Genomic DNA, 22,842 nt, shown 5'->3' with positions numbered 1-22,842 from the left:
GGAGACTCTGTCTGAAAAAAAAAAAGAAAAGAAAAGAATAAGAAAGAAAGGAAGGAAGGGGAAAGGAGTGAAATTTCTATATTTTAGTAGAATTGAGTTAAATTATTCTAAACTGGACTGTGATACACCCCATCTTCCATGATGTGGTTATTATGTATTACACGCCTATATCAAACATCTCACGTACCCATAAATATATATACCGACTATGTATCCACAAAAATTAAAAATCAAAATTAAATAAAATAGAATGTGATATATTGAGGTCCATATTGTAATTTGTAGAGCTTAAGATAACTTTAAAAATAATAAAAAAGTCAACAGAAGCATTAAAATGGTACACTAAAAGCAACACAAAAGAAATAACACAACAGGTCAGGCGTGGTGGCTCATGCCTATAATCCCAGCACTTTGGGAGTCCGAAGCGGCTGGATCATGAGGTCAGGAGATCGAGACCATCCTGGCTAACATGGTGAAACCCTGTATCTACTGAAAATACAAAAAAATTGGCTGGGCGTGGTGGCTGGTGCTTCTAGTCCCAGCTACTCGGGAGGCTGAGGCAGGAGAATGGCGTGAACCAGGGAGGCAGAGCTTGCAGTGAGCTGAGATCGTGCCACTGCACTCCAGCCTGGGAAACAGAGCAAGACTCCGTCTCAAAAGAAAAAAAAAACAAAACAAAGAAATAACACAAAAGAAAGTAGTAAAGGAGGGAAAAGGGAACAAAAAAGACATGATACAAATAGCAAATAGCAAAATGGCGTATGTAAATTTAACCACATGAGTAATGATATTAAATAGAAATTGACTAAACATCACATTCAAAAGGCAAGGTTACTCAGAATGGATAAAAAAGCAAGGCCCAGTTACATGCTGTCTACTAGAAACACACCTTAAATTCAAAGACACAAACAGATTGAAAGTAAAAGCATAGAAAAGGCCTTACAATGCAAACAGTAACCATAAAAGAGAGTAGCTACATAAATATCAGAGAATAAAGGACTTTAAGACAAGAAACATTAGCATAGACAAAGAGAGACATTTCTTGATGATAAGAAGGTCAATAGTCAGGAAGATAGAGCAATTGTAAGTGTATATGAATGTATTAGTCTGTTCAGGCTGCAGTAACAAAATACCATAAAGTGGGTGGCTTGTAAACAACAGAAATTTATTTCTCAGAGTTTTGAAGGCTGAGAAGTCCAAGATCAAGGTGCCAGCAAATTCAGTATCAGGTGAGGGCTTGCCCTCTGCTTCACAGATGGTGCCTTCTAGCTGTGTCTTCACATGGTGGAAGGCAAACAAGCTCCTTCGGTCCTCTCTTATAAGGGCACTAATCCCATTCATAAGGCGTTCATCATCACGACCTAATTACTTCCCAAAAACCCAACCTTCTAACACCATCACCTTGGGAGTCAGGATTTCAACATACGAATTTTGGGCAAGACACAAAGATTCAATCCATAGCATGAACATAACAACAAACCCCCAAAATACATGAAGCAAAAACTACAAGTCAGAGTTGAGGTTAAGACTCCATCTATCACCTGAGCACCTAAAGTCCCAGCTTTACTGGGGGACCACAGTGGTGTTTGAATCTCCAAGAATTAGCATGAATTTAGAGCCAATATCTAGAAATTCCCCAAAGATTTGGGCATTTCTTTTTCCCTAATGCACAGTCACTCAATTGAAAGCAACAAGTCCCCTTGGAGAAATGTTCAAGGAAGACTTATGATACGTACTTGCAAAGCTCCAGGGTCCTTCCCTAAGGAGACCCAGTCTCCCTTTCAATCAAGAGACTGAATTTGTGAACTGACTTATGTCTGGAAATTGGGTGAGAAATTTGGTTGCTCCAATGCAGTGGCTCAAGTCAATTTTTAGCTACATGACCTAGTATTTTTCAATTATATAGACCAGGCGATACACTAGGAGGCTGCCCATCTATCATTCCTAGGAATGCCATGTCAGATTCCTCTTGCTGAAACATCAATGCTGTCCTTGTCTTTGGCAGTTAAGTGCTGCCACTTGACTTCTGCCACTCTGGGATCTCACTAGCTCCAGTGAGATCAGGGAGCCCATCCAAATAGCAGCATCCCCCATGATCATATCTGGCCTACGAAGGAAAGCAGCCACAGAACTTTTTAAGGATGCAACTGCTCCTCTCACTAAGGTATTCCTTGATATCTTAGTGATGGAAGTGTCTTCTGGGCCTTCTTGTGAAACGTAGGTAAGAGTCAGGGATGCAGGACACACGTATCAACCCCACTCCAACTTTCCTATTTGCCCAAGTCTCTGTATTCCCTGCTCCACATGATGCTGGGTGTTAGGGACTAAACTGTGCCCCCCAGAATTCATTATATTGAAGCCCCAGCTCCCAATGTTATTGAATTTGAGACAGGTCCTTTAAGGAGGTAATTAAGGTTAAATGAGGTCATTACAGTGGGACTTTGATCCAATACGACTGATGTCTTTATAAGAAGAGGAAGAGACACCAGCGATGTGTGCCCAGAGGAAAGGCCAAGTAAGGACACATCAGGAAGGCAGCCGTCTGAAAGCCGAGGAGAGAGGCCTCACCAGAAACCAAACCTGCTGGCACCTTGATCTTAAACTTCCAGCCTGCAGAACCGTGAGGAAATAAATTTCTGTTCTTTAAGCCACACAGTCTGTGGGGTTTTGCTGTGGCAACCTTAGCAAACTAATATACCTGGGAAAGTTCTGGTATCCCAATCTCATTAAACACAGGCCACTACTGAGGTCAAGCTTTAGGCAGTCAACCAGGCAAGCTGTTAGAGCCACCACAGCTGCATTACCTAACACATTAAACCCAGAATCTCTATAAGGTGTGCACAATGAATTTATACCAATTTCAAGTCATATTGTCTTCATTTAAAATCTAGTCCCACACTTATTCCCCAAGACTTTGCCACTATATATTAGTACAATCTTCCTCTTCTTTGTGTGTGTAAGTTATTTCCTCCTGGATCACAGCGTGCACCTGTCCTCCTGTAGCATGCTGGGTTGGGTCCCTAGAATGCAACAGGTGGTTGTGATGGGTTTAAACCACCCACAACCACCTGAGAGGAGAATAAACATCCCCTTTCAAGCCATCTGCCCAGGTGAGGTTATCATAAACATTTCAAGCAAATGAAGGTTGGTATCCTCAGACAGAAGGGCATCCTCAGACATAAGGGCAAACTACATCCATTGGCCAAGAGGCACAGAGTGACAAGGGTACCAGACTGTCAGTTTCATCTGGGTCCCACCTGCCATCTCTGAGCTTCAGGATCCCATCCTTTCCCAATCAATGGCCTAACTTTCGCATAAGAAATCTGGTGATCACGTGAATTTAACAGACATTATAAGTCCCCAACATATATAATCTAATTTTTGTTTGATTTTCATCAATATAACCCTGGAGCTACAAGAAATATATTATTTTGGGCTGTCATAGGAGCTCTCTGGTTCCTGCACCATGACTTAATGGTCCTGAGCTTGTCGTTTTCTTTCTGGAAAGCTCCCATGGACTCAGTAGAATACATCCTCCACCACAGTTTTTGTAGTCATTGTCACTGCCATAGAGTCAAGTGAAGCAGCTACTTGGCCACTCAAGACACTTGCTTCAGTTGGCACTTCATCACAATCAGCCACAGGTGACAGCCTGATTAACTGTGATGCCCCCGCATGCTGTGGATCACCAGTGTCCCATTTCCCATTGGCAAGGAGCTCGGCACTGTTCCCAGGCAAAGGACAAGACCAAACCACTTCCAAAATCCCATTTGCAGGTTTATCTCTGGGATCAATCACGGTACCAATTCTGTATCAGAGTCCAATCAGGAGATAGAAACCACAAGGTAACGTGGCAGTGGCTCAACCTGTAATCCCAGCATTTGGGAGGCAGGGCGGTGGACCATGCAAGGTCAAGTCGAGACCATCCTGGCTTCTTTCTGATGAAACCCGTCTCTACTAAAAATACAAACCCATGTGGGGTAGGAAGCCTGTAGTCCCAGCTACTCGGGAGGCTGGGCAGAGAATGGGCGTAAACCCAGGAGAAGACCTGCAGTGGTGAAGCTGAAGATCCAATACGCATCAGCCCTAGGCGACAAATGAGGGCTACCATCTCAAAAAAAAAAAAACACAAGTAATTTGAACAGGAAAAATTCATATAAATAATTTTTAACTGGTAGCCAGGGATTAAATACTAATGGGTAAAGCAGATTCTACATATACAGAAGTTCCAAACATAGGAAGGATCCCCTACCTCTGTGGCTGAGACAGACAGCCTAAGGAGGCACAAATTTGGAAGAGGCATTTACTTTGCCCCATACCCAGGGCTGAAATCAGACTTCATTGAATTGAGTGTGGTTGTCACCCACTGGATGGCAGAGAAGTTCACTGAGGTGACACAGATCAGAGCCCTCAAGGAAAAAGCCGCCCGCTGGGATCCAGTGAAACTCATTAGGAACTCCCCATCCAGGGAACTGGCAGAACATGTTGGGAAGTCAGATACAGAGATGCTGCTGGAACTTGCTGGAAAGTTGCTACTGGGATGCCCCAGAGACTATCTGGGAAGCTGGTTGGGGTGCCAGTGGAACTCACTGAGAAGCGTCCATGGGACAACACTGAAATTCACAGGGTTCAGCGTGTCCTACAGGTTAGCTCACATCGCAAGGGCAAAGAGACGGGAAAACACGTACCTCTGCATCTCTTTACTGAGACTCTCTGAGAGTCTTGGGTCTAAGTAGGATCCTGCCCTTTTGAATCCTAGAAGTGCAGCTCAGAGCAGGATACAGTACGTACTCGATAAATGGCTGTTAGTTTAAATTACAAAGCTGTTAGACATTATAGCCTATTGTTGCACTAATAGAAATATAATTGGGTGGGCAATCTAGGTGTTTTAAAGTTCATAATGTTAAACATTTATAATCACCGATAACCTTTCCTCCCTGTAAAAATGAAGTTAGTTGTGAAAATCCCTTTCCAGGCAAGTAGAAAATAATTTTGGGTATTACACCAATTAGTATAAACAGAGAAAAAATCAAACCAACGGGACTTGTTCATATTTTGTTTTCTGTATCGTCCTGTTTCACTAACACATTTAGTCCAGAATCTCTACAAGCTGCACACATATCAATGAATCTGGCCCAATTTGGTGTTAGAGTCTGTTTTTATTTAAAATCGACTCCCACACTTATTCCCTAAGATTCTGCCATTATATATTAGCAAAATCTTTAAGGAGTTTAAAATGTATCACTGAAGTAAATTAAATTAACTTCTACAAAAATCTTGAGCAATATATTAGAAGAATATTAAAACAGCCATTTAATACCTGACCCTTTGCTTGAGGCATAACTCGAATCTAAAACTCTGGACTTGGAACTCACTCAACTAGTAACTTTTTCTTAGTAACTATCTTTTTAAAAATTGTAATTTTTCACTCAATATCACAGATCTCTTCATTTCATTTTCATCCCTTTATTCCGAGTCCAAAAAAAATTCCCCAAAATATCAAGTACTTAAAAGATGAACACACTTTGGTGAAGGTTTTAATTTTTAGCAAGCCAAGTATGTTTTTTAACTATCTACAAAATTAGTAGTGAGATAATATCAATTATTATCTACCCTTAACCAGCCAAAGCTTTTACATTTCAATACATAGATCAATCTATAGATTCTTTGGACAGAATGATGCATCTTATGGATATATAGATATATAGAGACACAAAGTAATTAGTACTTCTCTTCATTTATTTCTAGAATATATTTCCTTATTATACCCAGAATATGAGCAGAGCTATCAAATGAGTAGGAAATATTTATTTATCCATGCATGCTTCATTAAAACAATAAGATTCTAATCTTTTTTGAGCCCGTGCTTCTGGCAGGCCACACAAAAGACACAGCATTGCAAATAAGTTTTTCCATGCGTAAGTAGGAGCATGTAAGAGTTCAATCAGCCAGTAATTCTTCAACAAGTATTTATATGTGCAGTTCATGTGTACCAAGCACTGTGTTACTACTGCAAATAAAGATCAGATCAGCCAATAAAAGATGTTTTTGATAATTCTGCTGCTCACCTGAGCTCCTTCCGGGGGTGGGAGACGACAGCCAAATATGGGTGGGACAGGAGAGCCACATTCTTGACAGAAGCGAGCAAAGGGATCTGATGGGCGGGGGGCTAGGCAGTGGGCACACCTACAACAAAACAGGTTCCTGATTGGCCATGTTCTGCTGGGTCCACATTAGGAAGACTGACAAAAATCTAAAAGCGTTCAAACACTTTTAAACACAAAACAAAAGCAGACTGCTCTCAATGGCCATGGAACAAGTTCAAGACAGGAAATACTTCTCTAGGTCATTTTACTTGAATAGTGGCCTTGCAGCTGGACCCTCTGGTGCCCTTTCTGCGTAGGCCAAGTCCATTTAACTTCATGATTGCAGCAAGAAGTTTATCAGCAGCCTTGACCCCACTTCTTGCTCAGGCTCTGGCTTGTCCTGTCACATTGGATTTGATGTGTATGAGGGTGAGCCCTGGGTATTCCAGTAATTTTTACATTATGCTTTTCTGACTTTCTGCCATTGAGCCCAGTCTGAGGGACAGGCCTTCTTGCCCGTGCATCAGACCCATCCTTTCTCTTTTCCCACTTTAGCTTAGAGTCCTCAGGCCCTGCCCCAGCAGCATCTCGCCCCATTTCTTAGGCAGCTCAGCTGGACCCATCATTTAGCTCCCACTCATCTAAATGGGTTCTGGCTATCTGCCAAAGTGAGAGCATTCTTGGAATTCGGCTGCCCTAATTCCTTTCCTGCTACTACCATGCCTTTCCAGACAAGTTGGCTCCTGATCCTGTAACCTATCGATCTGAACAGCTCCTCAGCAACTAGAAGGCTTGGATACTGTGCACTGGACTGCCTGGTTGCCCGCACTGGTCTCCACGTTGGAGCTGAGCTCATTCCCACACTCTTATCCTATGTAGTCCTTCATTACTGTACCATGACACCAAGTTTTCACCATGTCTCCAGCATGGGCCCACCCGCCAGGGCAGCAACAGTTCCCTCTTTTCTACACCCAAAGCTCATGAAGTGTAATCTGACTATCTCATTCCTCTGATTTGAATTGAGGGCATAGAGCTGGGATCTCAGAAGGTCAAGGTAACTGGAGCTTTTAGGAAAGAATACCAGAGAAGAGCTGCAGGTAGAGCTTCAGAATTTTGCAGAGGGTCACCCTCAAGTCTTTACCTGGGTATACTGATAAGTGCATGTGATGGAAGAAACCACTCAAGGTTAGAAAGTAAACACCAAAGGGGAACAGAGAAAACAATCTTCAGGATCCACACAGGGCTGGGAAGCTCATGCTTACACCAGCCAAAGTGGAAAAAAATTCATATTTACTGAGGTATCAGTTAGAATACTCTATATATACTCTAAATACTCCAATTAGAACATAGGAGTTGTCAGGTACGTTTTTTTTAAAAAGCTAGACCTAATTATGCTGCTCAAAAGAAACCAACTTTAAATAGAGACATAAATAGATTCAATAAAGGGAGGTACACACACATCAAAAGAAAGCAGGAGTGACAACATTAACATCAGAACAAGTAGGTTTCTGAGCAAAGAATATTACCAGAGTTAAAGAGGTTTATTTCATAATGATAAAAGGGTCAACTCAGCAAGAGGACATAAGAATCCAAAATGTTTATGTACTTAATAGCAGAGTGTCAAAGTACATGAAGAAAAACTGATAGAAATGAAATGCAGGAATAAATAGGCAAATTCATAATTATAGTCATATATTTCAATATTACTTCTTCAATAATTGATTACATGATAAAGAGAAAATCAGTAAAGATAGAGAAGACTTAAACAATACCATCAACTAACTTAACCTAATTGATATTTACAGTACACTCATTCTGGCAGAATACACATTCTTTTAAAGTGTACATAGAATATTTACCAATCAAATCATATATCTTTTCTGACCAAAAGTAAATAAATATGACATAAGGACCAGGCCAGGCGCACTGGCTCATACCTGTAATCCCAACAATTTGCGAGACTGAGGTGGGAGGATCACTTGAGGCCAGGAGTTCAAGATCAGCCTGGGCAAATTTGTGAGAACTCCCCCCCACCCCCATCAAAAAAAAAATGTAAGGTTTTTTGTTTTGTTTTGAGACAGAGTCTTGGTCTGTCGCCCAGACTGGAGTGCAGTGGCATGATCTCGGCTCATAGCAGCCTCCACCTCCTGGGTTCAAGGTATTATTGTGTCTCAGCCTCCCGAGTAGCTGGGATTACAGGAGTGCACCACCATGCCTAATTTTTTTTTCTGTGTGTATATTTTTAGTAGAGACAGGATTTTGCCATGTTGGCCAGGCTGGTCTCAAACTCCTGGCCTCATGTGATCCTCCCATCTCGGCTTCCCAAAGTGCTGGGATTACAGGCATGAGCCACCACGCCCAGCCCCGCCAAAAAAAAAAAATGTTTTTTAATTAGCCGGTGTAGTGGCACATGCCTATAGTCCCAGCTGTAGGGACTGAGCTGAGGCTGAGGCAGGAGGATGCCTTGAACCCAGGAGTTTGAGGCTGCAGTGAGCTATGATTGGGCCTCTGCACTTCAGCCTGGGTGACAGAGTAAGACCCTAAGAAAGAAAGAAAGAAGAAAGGAGGAAAGGAAGGAAGGAAGGGAGAGAGGGCGGGAGGGCAGGAAGGAAGGAAAGAAAGAAGGCAGACAGGCCCAAAAGATACAAGGAAAATCCTCCAGTATTTGGAAATTAAACACTTCTAACTAACTCATTGTCCTCCCCACAAAATAACAAGGATAATTAGAAACTGTTTGAACTGAATGAAAATGAAAACACAGTATATCAAAATTCCGAGACTGTAAGTAAAACAGTATTTGGGGGAAATGTATAGTTCTAAACGCCTACGCTAGAAAAGAAGAAAGGCTTCAAATCAGTAACTTCATGTTCCCGTTAAAGAAACTAAAAACAAAACAAATGAAACCTAAAATTTACTCCAAAAGAAATATTAATAAATATAAATATAAATAAATATAAATATAAATGTATATCTATTAAAGAAATCTAACATGTAGTTAAAAATCTCCCTGAGCCGGGCATGGTGGCTCACGCCTGTAATCCCAGCACTTTGGGAGGCTGAGGTGGGCGGATCACGAGGTCAGGAGATCGAAACCATCCTAGTCAACATGGTGAAACCTCGTCTCTACTAAAATACAAAAAAATTAGCTGGGCGTGGTGGTGCATGCCTACTTGGGAGGCTGAGGTAGGAGAATTGCTTGAATCCGGGAAGTGGAGGTTGCAGTGAGCCAAGATTGCGCCACTGCACTCCAGCCTGGAGACAGAGCAAGTCTCCGTCTCAAAAAAAAAAAAAAAAAAAAAAAACTTCCTGAAGAAAAAAATCTTCCTGAAGGAACAATCCAGATCTAATCATTTCACTTGTGTAAAATGTAAGGAAGAAATAACACCAATTTCACATAAACTTTTTCAGAAGTCGAAGGAGTGAGAATACTTCCCAACTTACTCTGTGAATCTAGAATTATGCCGATACTAAAACCAGACAAAGACATTTAACAAGAAAAGAAAATCCCCCAACATCCCTTATGCAAAAGCTGGCAAAAAAATTCTTTAAACCCTTTTAGCAAATCAAATTCAACATTATATAAAATAGATGACACTTCAAGTGGATATATTTCAGGAATGTAAGGATGATTTAACATTTGAAAACCAATCATTGTAATACACCGCATGAACAGAAAAAAAAAAAAAAAAACAAAAACCTAAACTAAATTATCCTCTCAATAAATAGAAAAAATGCTTTGGACAAAATCTAACATCTATTCCTGATTTTAAAAAAGAAACTCTCGGCCGGGAGCAGTGGCTGAAGCCTGTAATCCCAGCACTTTGGGAGGCCGAGACGGGCGGATCACGAGGTCAGGTTATCGAGACCATCCTGGCTAACACGGTGAAACCCCGTCTCTACTAAAAAATACAAAAAAACTAGCCGGGCGAGGTGGCGGGCGCCTGTAGTCCCAGCTACTCGGGAGGCTGAGGCAGGAGAATGGCATAAACCCGGGAGGCGGAGCTTGCAGTGAGCGGAGATCCGGCCACTGCACTCCAGCCAGGGCGACAGAGCGAGACTCCGTCTCAAAAAAATAAAATAAAATAAAATAAAATAAAATAAAATAAAATAAAATAAATAAAATAAAAAAGAAACTCTCAACAAATTAGAAACAGGTAAAAATTTCCTCAATTTGGCTGGGCGTGGTAGCTCACCCCTATAATCCCACCACTTCGGGAGGCTGAGGCGGGTGGATCACCTGAGGTCAGAAGTTCGAGACCAGCCTGGCCAACACGGTGAAACCCCATCTCTACTAAAAAAAAAAAAAAAAAACCCAAAAATTTGCCACACGTGGTGGCACATGCCTGTAGTCCCAGCTTTGGGAGGCTGAGGGAGGAGAATCACTTGAACCTGGGAGGTGGAGGTTGCAGTGAGCCAAGATTGCGCTACTGCACTCCAGCCCAGGCAATAGAGCAAGACTCTCTCTCAAAAAAAGAAAAAGAAAATGTCCTCAACCTGACAAAACTCATCAATGGAAAACCTACAGCTGATACCATATGTAATGCTGAAAGATAAATGCTGTCCCACTGGGGTCAAAAATAAGACAAGGGCCCATGTGCAGTGGCTCATGCCTGTAATCCCAGCGCTGTGGGAGGCTGAGGTAGGGGGATCACTTCAAGACAAGAGTTCAAGACTAGCCTGGGCAACACAGTGAGATCCCCACCTCTACAAAAAAAATGTTTAAATAAAACTAATTTTAAAGAAGAGTAAGACAAGGGTGTCTACTTTCACCATTTCTATTCGAAACTATTACATTCAAAATTGTAGCCAAGGCGACAAGTCAAGAAAAAGAAGGAAAAGGGACCCAAATTGGAAGGGAAGAAAGGTAACTCTTCATTTGCAGGCTGCCCAGTCTCCTACAGAGATCATCCTATGGAATCTATAAAAAGCTAGTGGAATAAGTGAATTTCATAAGACTTGAAGATATAAGGCCACTAAACAAAAATCAATTGTGTTTCATATTTTAGTAATGAATAATCAGAAATTGAAATGTTTTATTGTAGCAAAAAAGTATCTATAATGTTACAATATATAATATAAATTCCTCTCAACAGTTTTTAATTGTACATTACAGTATTGTTAACTACATACACATTGTCGTAAAAAGATCTCTGGAACTTTTTCACCTTGCATGAATGTAACTCTATACCAATCCAACAACTGCCTGTTTCCTCCTGCCATCCGCCCCTGGCAAGTACCATTCTACTTTCTGTGAGTTTCATTACTTTAGATACGTCCTTTAAGTGGAATCATGCAGTATTTATCTTTTTGTGAGAAAGTGAAATTTTAAAAGCATTTACAACAGGATAAACTTGAAAAAAGATGTGTAAACTTGTGAACTGAAAACTACAAACATTAACGAAAGAAATTAAAGAAGACCTAAATAAATGGTGAGATATAGTATCTTTATGGATTGTAAAGCTCAATATTGTTAATATGTCAATATTCCCTAAATTGATATATAGATTCAATACAATCTCAATTAAAACCACAGCAGGTATTTTGTAAAAGCTGAGAAGCTGATTTTTAAATCTGAAAACGTAAAGGACCTAGAATGGCCAAAATACCTTTGATAGGAGCAACTAAGCTGAGGAATTTACAACTTACTTGGTTTTAAAACTTATTATAAAGTTGCAATAATCAAGGCAGTATGGTAGTGAATAAATATAGAGAAACATTGATGGAATAGAATACAAAGTCCACGACTAGATCCACACAAATACCATCAATTAATGTTCAAATATTCCAAAAGTAATCAATGAGGAAAGATAATTTTTTCAAAAATTTGTACTGGAATAATTATTCATATGTAAAAATATGAACCTCAATCCTTACCTTATGCCATATGAAAAAATTAATTAAAAATGGATCGTATACCTAAGTATAAGAGATGAAACTGAAAAACTTCTAGAAGAGAACATAGGAGGAAATCTGAGTGAATAGAATACATCTTGGGTTTGGGAAAGGTTTCTGAAGTATGACAAACTAAAAATAAAATGTAAAAGAAAAGCAAATAAATTGGACTTCATCAAAATTAAAAAAACTTTAGCTCTTTGAAAACACTGTTAAGAAAATGAAATGCCAAAGACTGGGAGAAAATATTTGCAAAAATGTACCCATGAAATGTCTAACAAAGGAGAACATGTACAACTCTATATCAGGACAAATAGCTATCCTTTAAAAAAAAAAAAAAACTCTATAAGAAGAAGATATATAACACATTTTTAATTTTTGTTTTGTTTTGTTTTGTTTTTTTGAGACAGAGTCTTGCTCTGTCACCCAGGCTGGAGTGCAGTGGCATGATCTTGGCTCACTGCAACCTTCACCTCCCGGGTTCAAGCAATTCTCCTGCCTCAGCCTCCCAAGTAGCTGGGATTACAGGTGCCCACCACTATGCACAACTAATTTTTTGTATTTTCAGTAGAGACAGGTTTCACCATGTTGGCCAGGCTGGTCTTGAACTCCTGACCTCAGGTGATCCACCTGCCTCAGCCTCCCAAAGTGCTGGGATTACAGGTGTGAGCCACTGCGACTGGCCTATAACGCATTTTTTTAAAGGCAAAATGTTTGAACAGACACTTTACCAAAGAAGACGCATGGATGGAAATAAGCACATGCAAAGAGGCTCAACATCATTAGTCACTAGGGAAATGCAAATAAAAACCACAATGAGATACTGTTACAATCTCATTAAAATGACCAAAATAAAAATAAAAGTTAGTAAGGATACAGAGAATTCTCATCCACTGCTGGTGAGAATGTAAAATGGAACAATCACTTCGAAAAGCAGTTTGGCAGTTTCTTAAAAAAAATGTACTGATCATATTCCTCTTCAAGGTATTTGCCCCAAGGGAAATGAAAACGTGTATATATAATGACTTTGGGGTTTTAAAAATTATTTTATTGTACTTGTTAATTTTTATCAATTTATTTATTTATTTAGACACTAGGTATGAGACTGGCTCACTTTTGTGTATACAATAACTTTTGTACAAACATTCATAGCAACTTTATCTGTAATAGCTCAAAATCCCCATCAATAAGTGAATGGATGAACAAACTGTGGTATATCCATAAAATGAACTGTTTTTCAGCAATAAAGAGAAATGGATGTTTGTTACAAGGAACAACATGGATGAATCTCAAAATAGTTATGCTGAGTGAAAGAAACCCCCCCAGAAAACAGTAGAGACTAAATCATGTCGTTGACATATGGAATCACATGCAAGTTAAGCTATAGTGACAAGAAGCAGATCGATAATTGCCTGTGATGTGGGGCTGAAAGGAAGGGGTTACCAAATAGTGTACAATGTAGGAAATTTTTGGCGGGGATGAACTTATTCATTTTCTTGATTGTGATAGTGTCATGGTTACATACATACATACAGAGTCAAACGAACTCTAAATACATATGCAGTTTATTGTATGTCAATTATACTTTTTAATAGACTGTAAATATTTAATTTAAAAAGTTGGGGCCGGGTGCGGTGGCTCACACCTGTAATCCCAGCACTTTGGGAGGCCGAGGTGGGCAGATCACGAGGTCAAGAGATCAAGACCACCCTGGCCAACATGGTGAAACCCCGTCCCTACTTAAAATACAAAAATTAGCTGGGCGTGGTGGCACACGCCTGTAATCTCAGCTACTTGGGAGGCTGGAGCAGGAGAATCACCTGAACCCGGGGGGCAGAGATTGCAGTGAGCCGAGATTGCACCACTGCACTCCAGCCTGGGCGACGGAGCAAGACTCCGTCTCAAAAAAAAAAAAAAAAGGTTAGAGGTGGGCAAAAATGTCCTACCTTTAAATTCTCTTTGACCATGATGTATCTTCGTAGAATTTAAGACAGAGTAAAGAGAATGTGATACTTACTTGAGAAAGTCTGTCTCCCTTTGAATTCTCATTATCTCCGTGCTTGTCAAACACTTCAGGCCACTTATGTGTGCAAAACCGGGAGACTAAAATTAAGAATATAGTTATATAGAGAGAGTCATATAGTCAAAATAACATGGTAAAGGCTATGGTATAGTAAAATTCCATTAAAAATCATTATGGGGGAATACACATAGACATACAAAGAGGAATAGTAGACACTATAGACTCTAAAAGTGGGAAGGGTGGGAAAAGGTGAGGGCTGAAAAATTACCTATTGGGTGCAGTGTTCATTATTCAGGTGAAGGGTACCCTAGAAGCCCAGACCTCACCATTACACAATACATGTAACAAACCTGCATCCCCTAAATCTATAAAAACAAAAAGTTATAAAAACAAAAAATCATTATGAGGAGTAATGTAATTATTATTCTAGTATCTAACATTTCTAAATTAAAATGCTATTCACAATCATATATGTATATTTCATTAAAAATGAGAGTTTACAATAAAAGATACCTGAATTTTCCATCAGACCAGATTTTAGGATTTAAAAACTTTAGTATCCCAGGCTGGCCAACATGGCAAAACCCCATCTCTACTAAAAATACAAAAAAAAAAAAAAATTAGACGGGTGTGGTGGCGGGTGCCTGTAATCCCAGCTACTAGGGAGGCTGAAGCAGGAGAATCGCTTGAACCCAGGAGGCAGAAGTTGTGGTGAGCCGAGATTGCACCATTGCACTCCAGCCTGAGTGAGAGTGAGACCCTGTCACACACACACATACAAAAAAAGGAAAAATAAATAAGTAAATAAACTCTGCCAGGCGCAGGACCTCATGCCTGTAATCCCGGCACTTTGGGAGGCAGAGGCAGGCAGATCAACTGAGGTCAGGAGTTTGAGACCAGCCTGACCAACATGGAGAAACCCCATCTCCACTAAAAACACAAAATTAGCTGGGCGTGGTGGTGCATGCCTGTAATCCCAGCTACTCAGGAGGTTGAGGCAGGAGAATCGCTTGAACCCGGAAGGCAGAGGTTGCGGTGAGCCAAGCTTACACCATTGCACTCTAGCCCGGGCAATAGAGTGAAACTCCATCTCAAACAAATAAATAAATAAACTTTAGTCTCTATTTTTCTCAAAAATTATATCTCTAGGAAACTCAAAGGACTGAACTTAAGACTTCAGGCTTTATCCTGTAGGCAATGGGGAGCAGTCAGAGGTTTCTCATTGCTTCTGTGCCACATCTAACATGGCCTAGGCTGGGTGTAGTGGCTCATGTTTGTAATCCCAATACTTTGGGAGGCTGAGGCAGGAGGATCACTTGAGGCCAGGAGTTCAAAAACAGTGTGGGCAACATAGTAAATCCCCATCGCTACAAAAAGAAAAAGAAATAAATAAAAACGTAACATGACCTAGACCCTGAGTCTCAAAGTGGTGGTCTATTAGCCAAATTTGGTCTGCCATTGAGTTTCAAATGGCTCCCATAGTGTTTCAAAATTTGAACTAATTGTCAAAACTTTAAATTATGTTATTACACATAAAGATACAGGTTTCTGGCTTCTCATGCAAATTCATTGGATGTAGCGACACTGAGCCTTCAGTCCTTCTTGCTAATGGTTGCCTGAGGCTGGGTAAAGTGATTCCTTTAACTGGCTGGGGCACTTCACATTGTCAGAGAACCTGCAGCTCTCATGCTTCTACACTATGGCCAGGTGTCAGCTGTCATTTATCCTCTACCCAGGCTGCATCATGCGCTTACTCTGCTGCCTGACCCCTGCAGGTTCCCTCAGGCCAGACGCTGAGCTCAGAGACATCTTGTCTCCCTGGGGTTGTTGAAATGTGGTGATACCCACCAGTGTCATTAATTCGGATATATGCTAAAGTATGCTTCAGATGGGATTCAGCTGAAATACTGAGAAGACTCTTACCAATATGAAGGAAAAGAGTGGAAGAAAACAGTTTTGTGGTCTTCTCCTAGCCTTCCTGGCTTTCTGAACTCTAGTCAAATTCCCTAAACTTTGTCTTTGTCCTGCTGTTCCTAGTTTTTGGGGATTCTAAATTTTGGAATCTTTAAATATTATTTTATCTTTCCCTTGTCAACAACTCAAACACCTAAGTGGGCAAGGTAATCCAAATATTTATGCACAAAGAAAATATTTCTAGGCACATTGCAAATAATTATGGCCACATGAGACTGCTTTTCTAAAATAGCTCCTGTGTTTTATCACATACGGTCATTCATTCTTCAAAATGGTATGTTTTACCTCAGAAGCAGTGTTCTTATTTGGGTCATGCCAGTGTGCACTGCCCACAGATTCTGAGTGTGCTCATCAGCCCATCTGATAACCAGAGAACCCTCCTTTCCAGAAGATTGGGAGAGGCAATCTTCCATGTAGGGGGGCTGCCCTTTTGTTTAGTGGGCCTTGCAAGCAGGCCTTCCCAGGTCTGGTCCTCTGGCCTGGGCTTTGTGGTTCTCCAAAAAATATAGTGAATGGGCATATGAAAGAACCTAGGAGGTCAGGCTGAGTTACACCTTGGCCTTAGAGTCTAGAAGTGAAGGAAAGAGCTTGACCTTGGGATAACTGGTCTTCTAGGCCAGTGATTCTCAGTGTGGGCTGATCAGCAAAGTCATCTGTGGACTCCATCCCAGGCTTATGGACTCTGACTATCTAGAAGGATTGCAGGGAGCATAGCTGGGACTTGATACATATTTAAAGTTTCCCCTGGGTGACTGTGATATGCAACTGGGTTTGGAAACCATGCTTTTTGCCTCCTTTATACTTGATGGTAAGTGTGAGCAGCCATGGAATCATGGGCACACAAGAAGCAGTTGTGGTTACAAAGAAAATGTGACTCCAGGTACATTAAACTTGGCACTCAAATAGGAGGAAGAGAACAAGGGCTTCTGGGTTGCCCTTAGATGCCAAAAGTCCAAATTGGATTTTATAAACATTGAAAAATCAAAGCACTATAATAGTAGGCAACTAGTGTAAGAGCATCTTTCTTGTGTTATAATAGTAAGAATGCATTGATATGCCGTTTATTTATTTATTTATTTTTTTTTTTTTTTAGATGAAGTCTCACTTTGTTGCCAAGGCTGGAGTGCAATGGCACGATCTTGGCTCACTGCAACCTCTGCCTCCCTGGTTCAAGTGATTTTTCTGCCTCAGCCTCCTGAGTAGCTGGGACTACAGGTATGCAACACTAGGCCCGGCTAATTTTTGTACTTTTAGTAGAGACAGGGTTTCACCATATTGGCCAGGCTGGTCTTGAACTCCTGACCTCATGATCCGCCCACCTCGGCCTCCCAAAGTGCTGGGATTACAGGTGTGAGCCACCGCACCCAGCTGATATGCCTTTTATTAAGGTCATAAGTCACCTCTATCTTGGCAAAGCCAATGGGAATTTCCAATTGTCTGTCTCTATCTAATTAGAACCTGCAGTAACATATGACATAGAGGAACTTCTCCTTGAAATTCTTCCATTTCTTGGTCTCCATGGCAACATATTCTTTTGGCTTTCTTTCTACTTTCAGGCTCCTCCTCCCCTGCTCAACCTCTAAGTTGAGGACTTTCTTCATTTTCCTTCCCTTCATTTTCTGTACAGCCTTGACTAGTGATCTCATTCAGACCTAAGCTTCAAATACCATCAAAATATTGAATATTTCCATATTTCTAAGTACATATCTCCAGCCCTGACCTTTCCTGAGTGTGAACTTGCATATCCAACAGTCTACTCAACACCTCTACTTGGATGTCTAATGTGTCCTTGGACACCTGCTCCTCTCTCATCTTTTCCAGCTTTGTCAATGGCACCATCATCTCCAGATACTCAGGACAAACCCTGAGAGGCATCCTTGGCTCCTCACCTTCCCTTCCAGCTATTGGATCCCTCAGCCAAGCCTACCTCCTATCCTGACTACCTCTACAACCTTGGTCCAAGCCACCAGCATTTCTCACCTGAACAAAAGCCCCCTAAATAATGTTCTCTCTTTCCTCTTCCATGCTGTGGCCAAAGAGAAAACTTCTTTTTTTTTTTTTTTTTTTTTTTTTTTTTGAGACTGAGTCTGGCTCTGTCGCCCAGGCTGGAGTGCAGTGGCCAGATCTCAGCTCACTGCAAGCTCCGCCTCCTGGGTTTACGCCATTCTCCTGCCTCAGCCTCCCGAGTAGCTGGGACCACAGGCGCCTGCCACTTCGCCCGGCTAGTTTTTGTTTTTAGTAGAGACGGGGTTTCACCGTGTTAGCCAGGATGGTCTCGATCTCCTGACCTCGTGATCCGCCCATCTCGGCCTCCCAAAGTGCTGGGATTACAGGCTTGAGCCACCGCGCCCGGCCAAGAGAAAACTTTTAAATGTAAATGGGACTGTGTCTTGTCTGCCAAACAGATTCCCTTTACAATTAGAATATAATTCAAACTTCTTACGGTCAGGCTAGTGTCTATGACTCTCAACCATGCCTGACCATTAGAATCATTTAGGGTTTTTTTTGTTTTTTTTTTTTAATGATGCTCAAACTCCACTTCAGACCAATTAAATCAGAATTTCTGACGCTAAACCTTGGGGATTGGTTTGAACCTCCTCAGGTGATTCTAAGGTGCAGCCATGTTTGAGAACCACAGCTCTAGACACTCTGGCCCCAGCCACCTTCTGCCTCATCTCCCACTTTGCTCATCAGGCCTGAGAATGTGGATTTCAAATAAGTTCCCATGTGATGCTGATGCTGCAGGTCTGGGGATCACCTCTGAGAACCACTGCTGTATCTCATTACCATTTTATCTTCTTCATGACACTTACCACCATTTTAAATTTTCTGTTTATTTACTTATTTATTATCTGTCTGCCCCCAAGTCCAATAAAAGGTAAGCTCCATGAATACAGGGACTTTTCTTGTCAAACACAGTATTCCCAGCACTATAACAGTGCCTAGCACATGGTCAAAAGAGGGGGAGGTGCAGTCTTAAAGTATTTCATGGGAAGCATTAAAAATATAAGAGGTATTTGGGTACCCTAAAGATTGTCCTTAGAAGTTACCTGGGACTGGCGGGTGGGTGGTCTAGAACCTGATCCTCCACTGTGAGCTGGGATTTCCAGTGGACTCTCTGAAAAGCGAAGATCTTTCAAAGTTTTAGGGTCAGTTCTTTCACCTACCTGGAGGTCTACAATGATATTAAAAACATCACTCTTTGAGCATCTGTAATTATACATAATCATGCAAAGATGTCTTCACAGTGGGAAACCTTTTAATAAAGAACCACTGTTATCACATTGCTTTCCTAGAAGTAATAATTATGTAAAGAGCTCCTGCCACACACTCAATGTATTAGAAGTGAGAAAGAAAAAACAAGCCCAGACTGAGAAGATCGTCTTCCCCGCTGCACTCTACAATAGTCCACATCAGGCTTGGAAAACAGACAGATCAATCCAGTTGCAAAGTTAGCAGGAAATATTATATCTCCCAAGAACACACTGCAGCTGTAATATGTCGTTAACAGCCCCCTCTTTGCATGACTAGTCTTTCTTACTCACTGAGAAACCCTGTTCTCTAAAATCACAGATTATCAGAAACTTCGCTGTTTGAAATTCTCAGTAAGAACGAAACATCTAACTCTTGCCTGAGGAATCTAGGCCACTTTGCCATAGAGAAGCAGCCTCCATGTCCAACCCTGGTGCAAAGATAATCATTTCTGAACACAGTATTCCCCGTGTATCTTTGTAATTTCCAAGGCAACAGAACCCTGGGTCCCCTTCCCAGTCGATACCTGATGCTGATCCCTTCACACCCAGACCAGCTTCGCTTTGAGCCTATCAAAACTCTGCTTTCATTTATATTTCACCCAAACTCCACTCTTCCCCCAAACTCTACAACTCCAGTGTTTCCTCTGTTTGGTGAGATGCCCCCATGGCTCCCTGCGATGGGTCAAGAAATCTGACTTGGTTGGACTGCTTGATCCTCCTTCATGATCTTAAGCTGTTAGCAAGGACAGTATAAAAACTCGAAGTACAGCATACTTTCCTGCCCCAGTGTTTCTTATTCCAACACTTCTCCAGACAAGAAAACATGCAATGAACATGCCATGAACCTCTCTGGTGGGTTCAGAATACAAAACCTTGGTTTTGTTCTGTCACAACATACCTGGAAACTTTCTGAGGTTAACATTCCAGCTGCGTTGATTTTCAGAGTTCTGATATTTCTTCTTTAGTTTTGATCCAACTAATCCATTTTTGAATTCCTAGGAATGAAGAGATTGCATATCACTTACTTGGTTATTCCCATGTGAGAATTAAAGCTGCACGATAGAGACAGGGTCATGGTGTGCATTTCTTATTTGAAAGAGTTTACAGTTGTTTTCATGAAGTAATCCCTGTTTCACTTTATTCTGGAAACATGCAGCTTTGTATCTGGGCTGGGCTGCTCAGTTGGCAGCACGTCTGGATGTAGGCCTCACCAGGTGAAGCGGCCAAGGCAGGAGGCAGGGAGCAGCACATGCAGGCAGGATGCTACAACTGTAGGAGTCTGGGTAACAACAGAGGGACCACCAAGTCCAGAGTGGCAAAGGCAGGGTAGGGTCAGACCAAAATCAGACTTCTGTACACGACCTGTGCACACACAGTCCTTAAACACTCTTCCCTCTGGACTTTCTCCATGGACTTGGTCCCTCACACCTGATTCAAGCCTAAGCACCTGCTGATATATGTGGGCTCAGCCCCCACAGGTGGCCCCTGCCCAGTGTAGATCCTTGCCTTGATCACACTTGAGCCCTACCCATGCCTGCATCCACTGCTTTGGTCCTACAACCTCCTCTCTAGCCTCAGGTCAAGCTTAAGCGAAACCCCTATAAACTTCCTCTGTCAATCCCAACAACATCCCTGTGACCAAGACCTCTGGGTTGGCCGCCATACTGTAGACTAGCCCATCCTCTGGCTTAGCTCCTTGAATCTTTCTCATTGATACTCACACCCAGTGCCTGAAGCTTCACACATCCTTCTCAGATGGATCTAATTGACTCTTCACAGTGGGGAGGCTTTGCAGATATTTGGGAATAAAGATTTCAACATAAAAGAATTCTATGCCCACTGAGGACTTCTACTTACCCAAAGCATCTATTCAACAGATACACAATCACTACCCTCTCCTGCCTGCCCCTGTGCAAGGCAATGAGTATAGCAATCATGCCACCTTGGAGCTTATAATGCATAAGCAAGATAAACAAGGAACAAAGTAATCACATGCTCAAAGCAGTTTATAAAAGAAGGCCTGGGTGCCAGGATAGCAGTGATAGGGCATAGCATACACAGTTCAGTTTCGTTGGAGTATATGTAGGGGGTTCACAGACAAAGCAGGAAAGGCCGACCAAGGGCAGAAACTGATGACTTGGATGGAAGGCTAAAGGTTTCTGGTTTTTTCAGTAGGTAAGAGAGAGCCACTGAAGACACTGGAGCATGGACCCCGGTGCTCAGCAGGTATTCTCATCTTCAGGGTAGATAGGAGACTGACAAAAGGCTGAGAAATCAGTGAAGATGCTTTGCAATGGTTGATAATGACTTCAATTATAAGGACCTGACTATCAGCAGAGGTCAGGTAATAAAAGGCAAGATCTGCTCACTGAGAAAGAAGGAACCAAAATACAATGACAATCTGAATGGATGATACTTTCATTACTTGCCTGCCTTGAAGAATCTTTGAGAACATTTTCAACATTGTCTTCAGGAGAGACTACATTCGGTGGTTCATAGCCTACCTGAAACACCTTTGTCACAATGCCACTCTGTCTGCAGTCTCTGAAAATTATTATTAAAAGAGAAAAAAGTCTGTGTTACACAAAGATTCAAAAAAAAGTGGCTAACAATTAAGATGATTTTATTAAAGTACCTTAGTCTAGCTACTAAATTTATTGCATTTCAAATTGAAGAAATCAAATGTAATTTCTATAATCTTTCCTTACTTACTTCCTTTTGGGTTATTTACTGCTGTGTAACAAACCACCCCAAAGGTAGTGCCTTAAAATATGGATCTATGGATTCACGGTCTCCAATGAGTAGGTCTCATCTGAGCTCTTTCATGTGGCTGCCATCAGACATCAGCAAGGGCTGGAGTCAACTGAAGGCTCAACTGGGCTGGGTGTCCAAAACGACTTCTCTCAAATATGCAAAGCCTGGGCTGGGGTAACTGGAACAGCTAGGGGCTCACCACTCATCGCTGTCACTCAATCTCCATCTCTCTGTCCCTCCCTCTCTCTCCCACGTGGTTAGCTTGGGCTTCCTCACAGTATGGAAGACTCACGTAGTCAGATTTCCTCCACAGTACCTGGCTACCACAATCCCCTGCTAGTGTTTTTGTCCCAAGAAACCAAAGCAGAAACTACAATACTTCTTGTGATCTCAGAAGTGCTTGGCATCATTTCTGAAATATTCTATTGGTCAAAAGCAAGTCACAATGCCAGCAAAGGCTACAAAAGGGCATAAATACTGGGAGGCATAGTTCATCACGGGCCATTTTTGAAGGCTATCTACCACATTCATCATAAAGATATCAGACCATAAGCCTCAAACTATTCTAAAACAAAAAATGTGTTACCTAGGTCATTCCACATGAATCAAGAGCATTTTCCCTGTCTCAGCTGTAGGCAGTGTAATATATGCTGCGCCGGTAGATTCTGTAACTCAAATACTATCATGTTTTCCATTCATTCATAATATTTCACAATTCATCTTGTTCTCTGATGCAATAAGAATTTCATGAGAAGACAATGTAGCAGTGCCCATGACTAAAAACTAGTGGTGATTTCATTTCAGTACCAGTAGCTCACCTATACTCTACTTTTTAACAGCTTTATTGAGGTATAATTTA

At 41.4% G+C, this 22,842-nt stretch overlaps 1 protein-coding gene across 9 annotated transcripts in view; it reads right to left on the bottom strand.

Annotated features, from left to right (window-relative positions):
* Positions 1-22,842, bottom strand: part of DZANK1 (double zinc ribbon and ankyrin repeat domains 1) — a 98,681-nt gene that overhangs the window by 63,106 nt on the left and 12,733 nt on the right. For 6 of the 9 annotated variants that reach the window (XM_031656531.1, XM_031656529.1, XM_031656530.1 and 3 more), the window contains 5 exons: positions 21,659-21,773; positions 20,128-20,224; positions 19,026-19,150; positions 13,996-14,081; positions 6,069-6,186 (listed from right to left, as the gene is read on the bottom strand). In XM_031656531.1, coding sequence (XP_031512391.1) covers positions 6,069-6,186; positions 13,996-14,081; positions 19,026-19,150; positions 20,128-20,224; positions 21,659-21,773 — 541 coding nt within the window. The remainder of the gene's footprint in view (positions 1-6,068; positions 6,187-13,995; positions 14,082-19,025; positions 19,151-20,127; positions 20,225-21,658; positions 21,774-22,842) is intronic. The other 3 variants (XM_031656532.1, XM_031656533.1, XM_031656534.1) reach the window with 3 other exon arrangements.

Source organism: Papio anubis, chromosome 16 (genome assembly GCF_008728515.1).
Source record: "Papio anubis isolate 15944 chromosome 16, Panubis1.0, whole genome shotgun sequence".
NCBI classification, from domain to species: Eukaryota; Metazoa; Chordata; class Mammalia; order Primates; family Cercopithecidae; genus Papio; species Papio anubis.
Note: the sequence above shows the minus strand (reverse complement) of the source record. Positions and strands in the feature narration are given on the sequence as shown.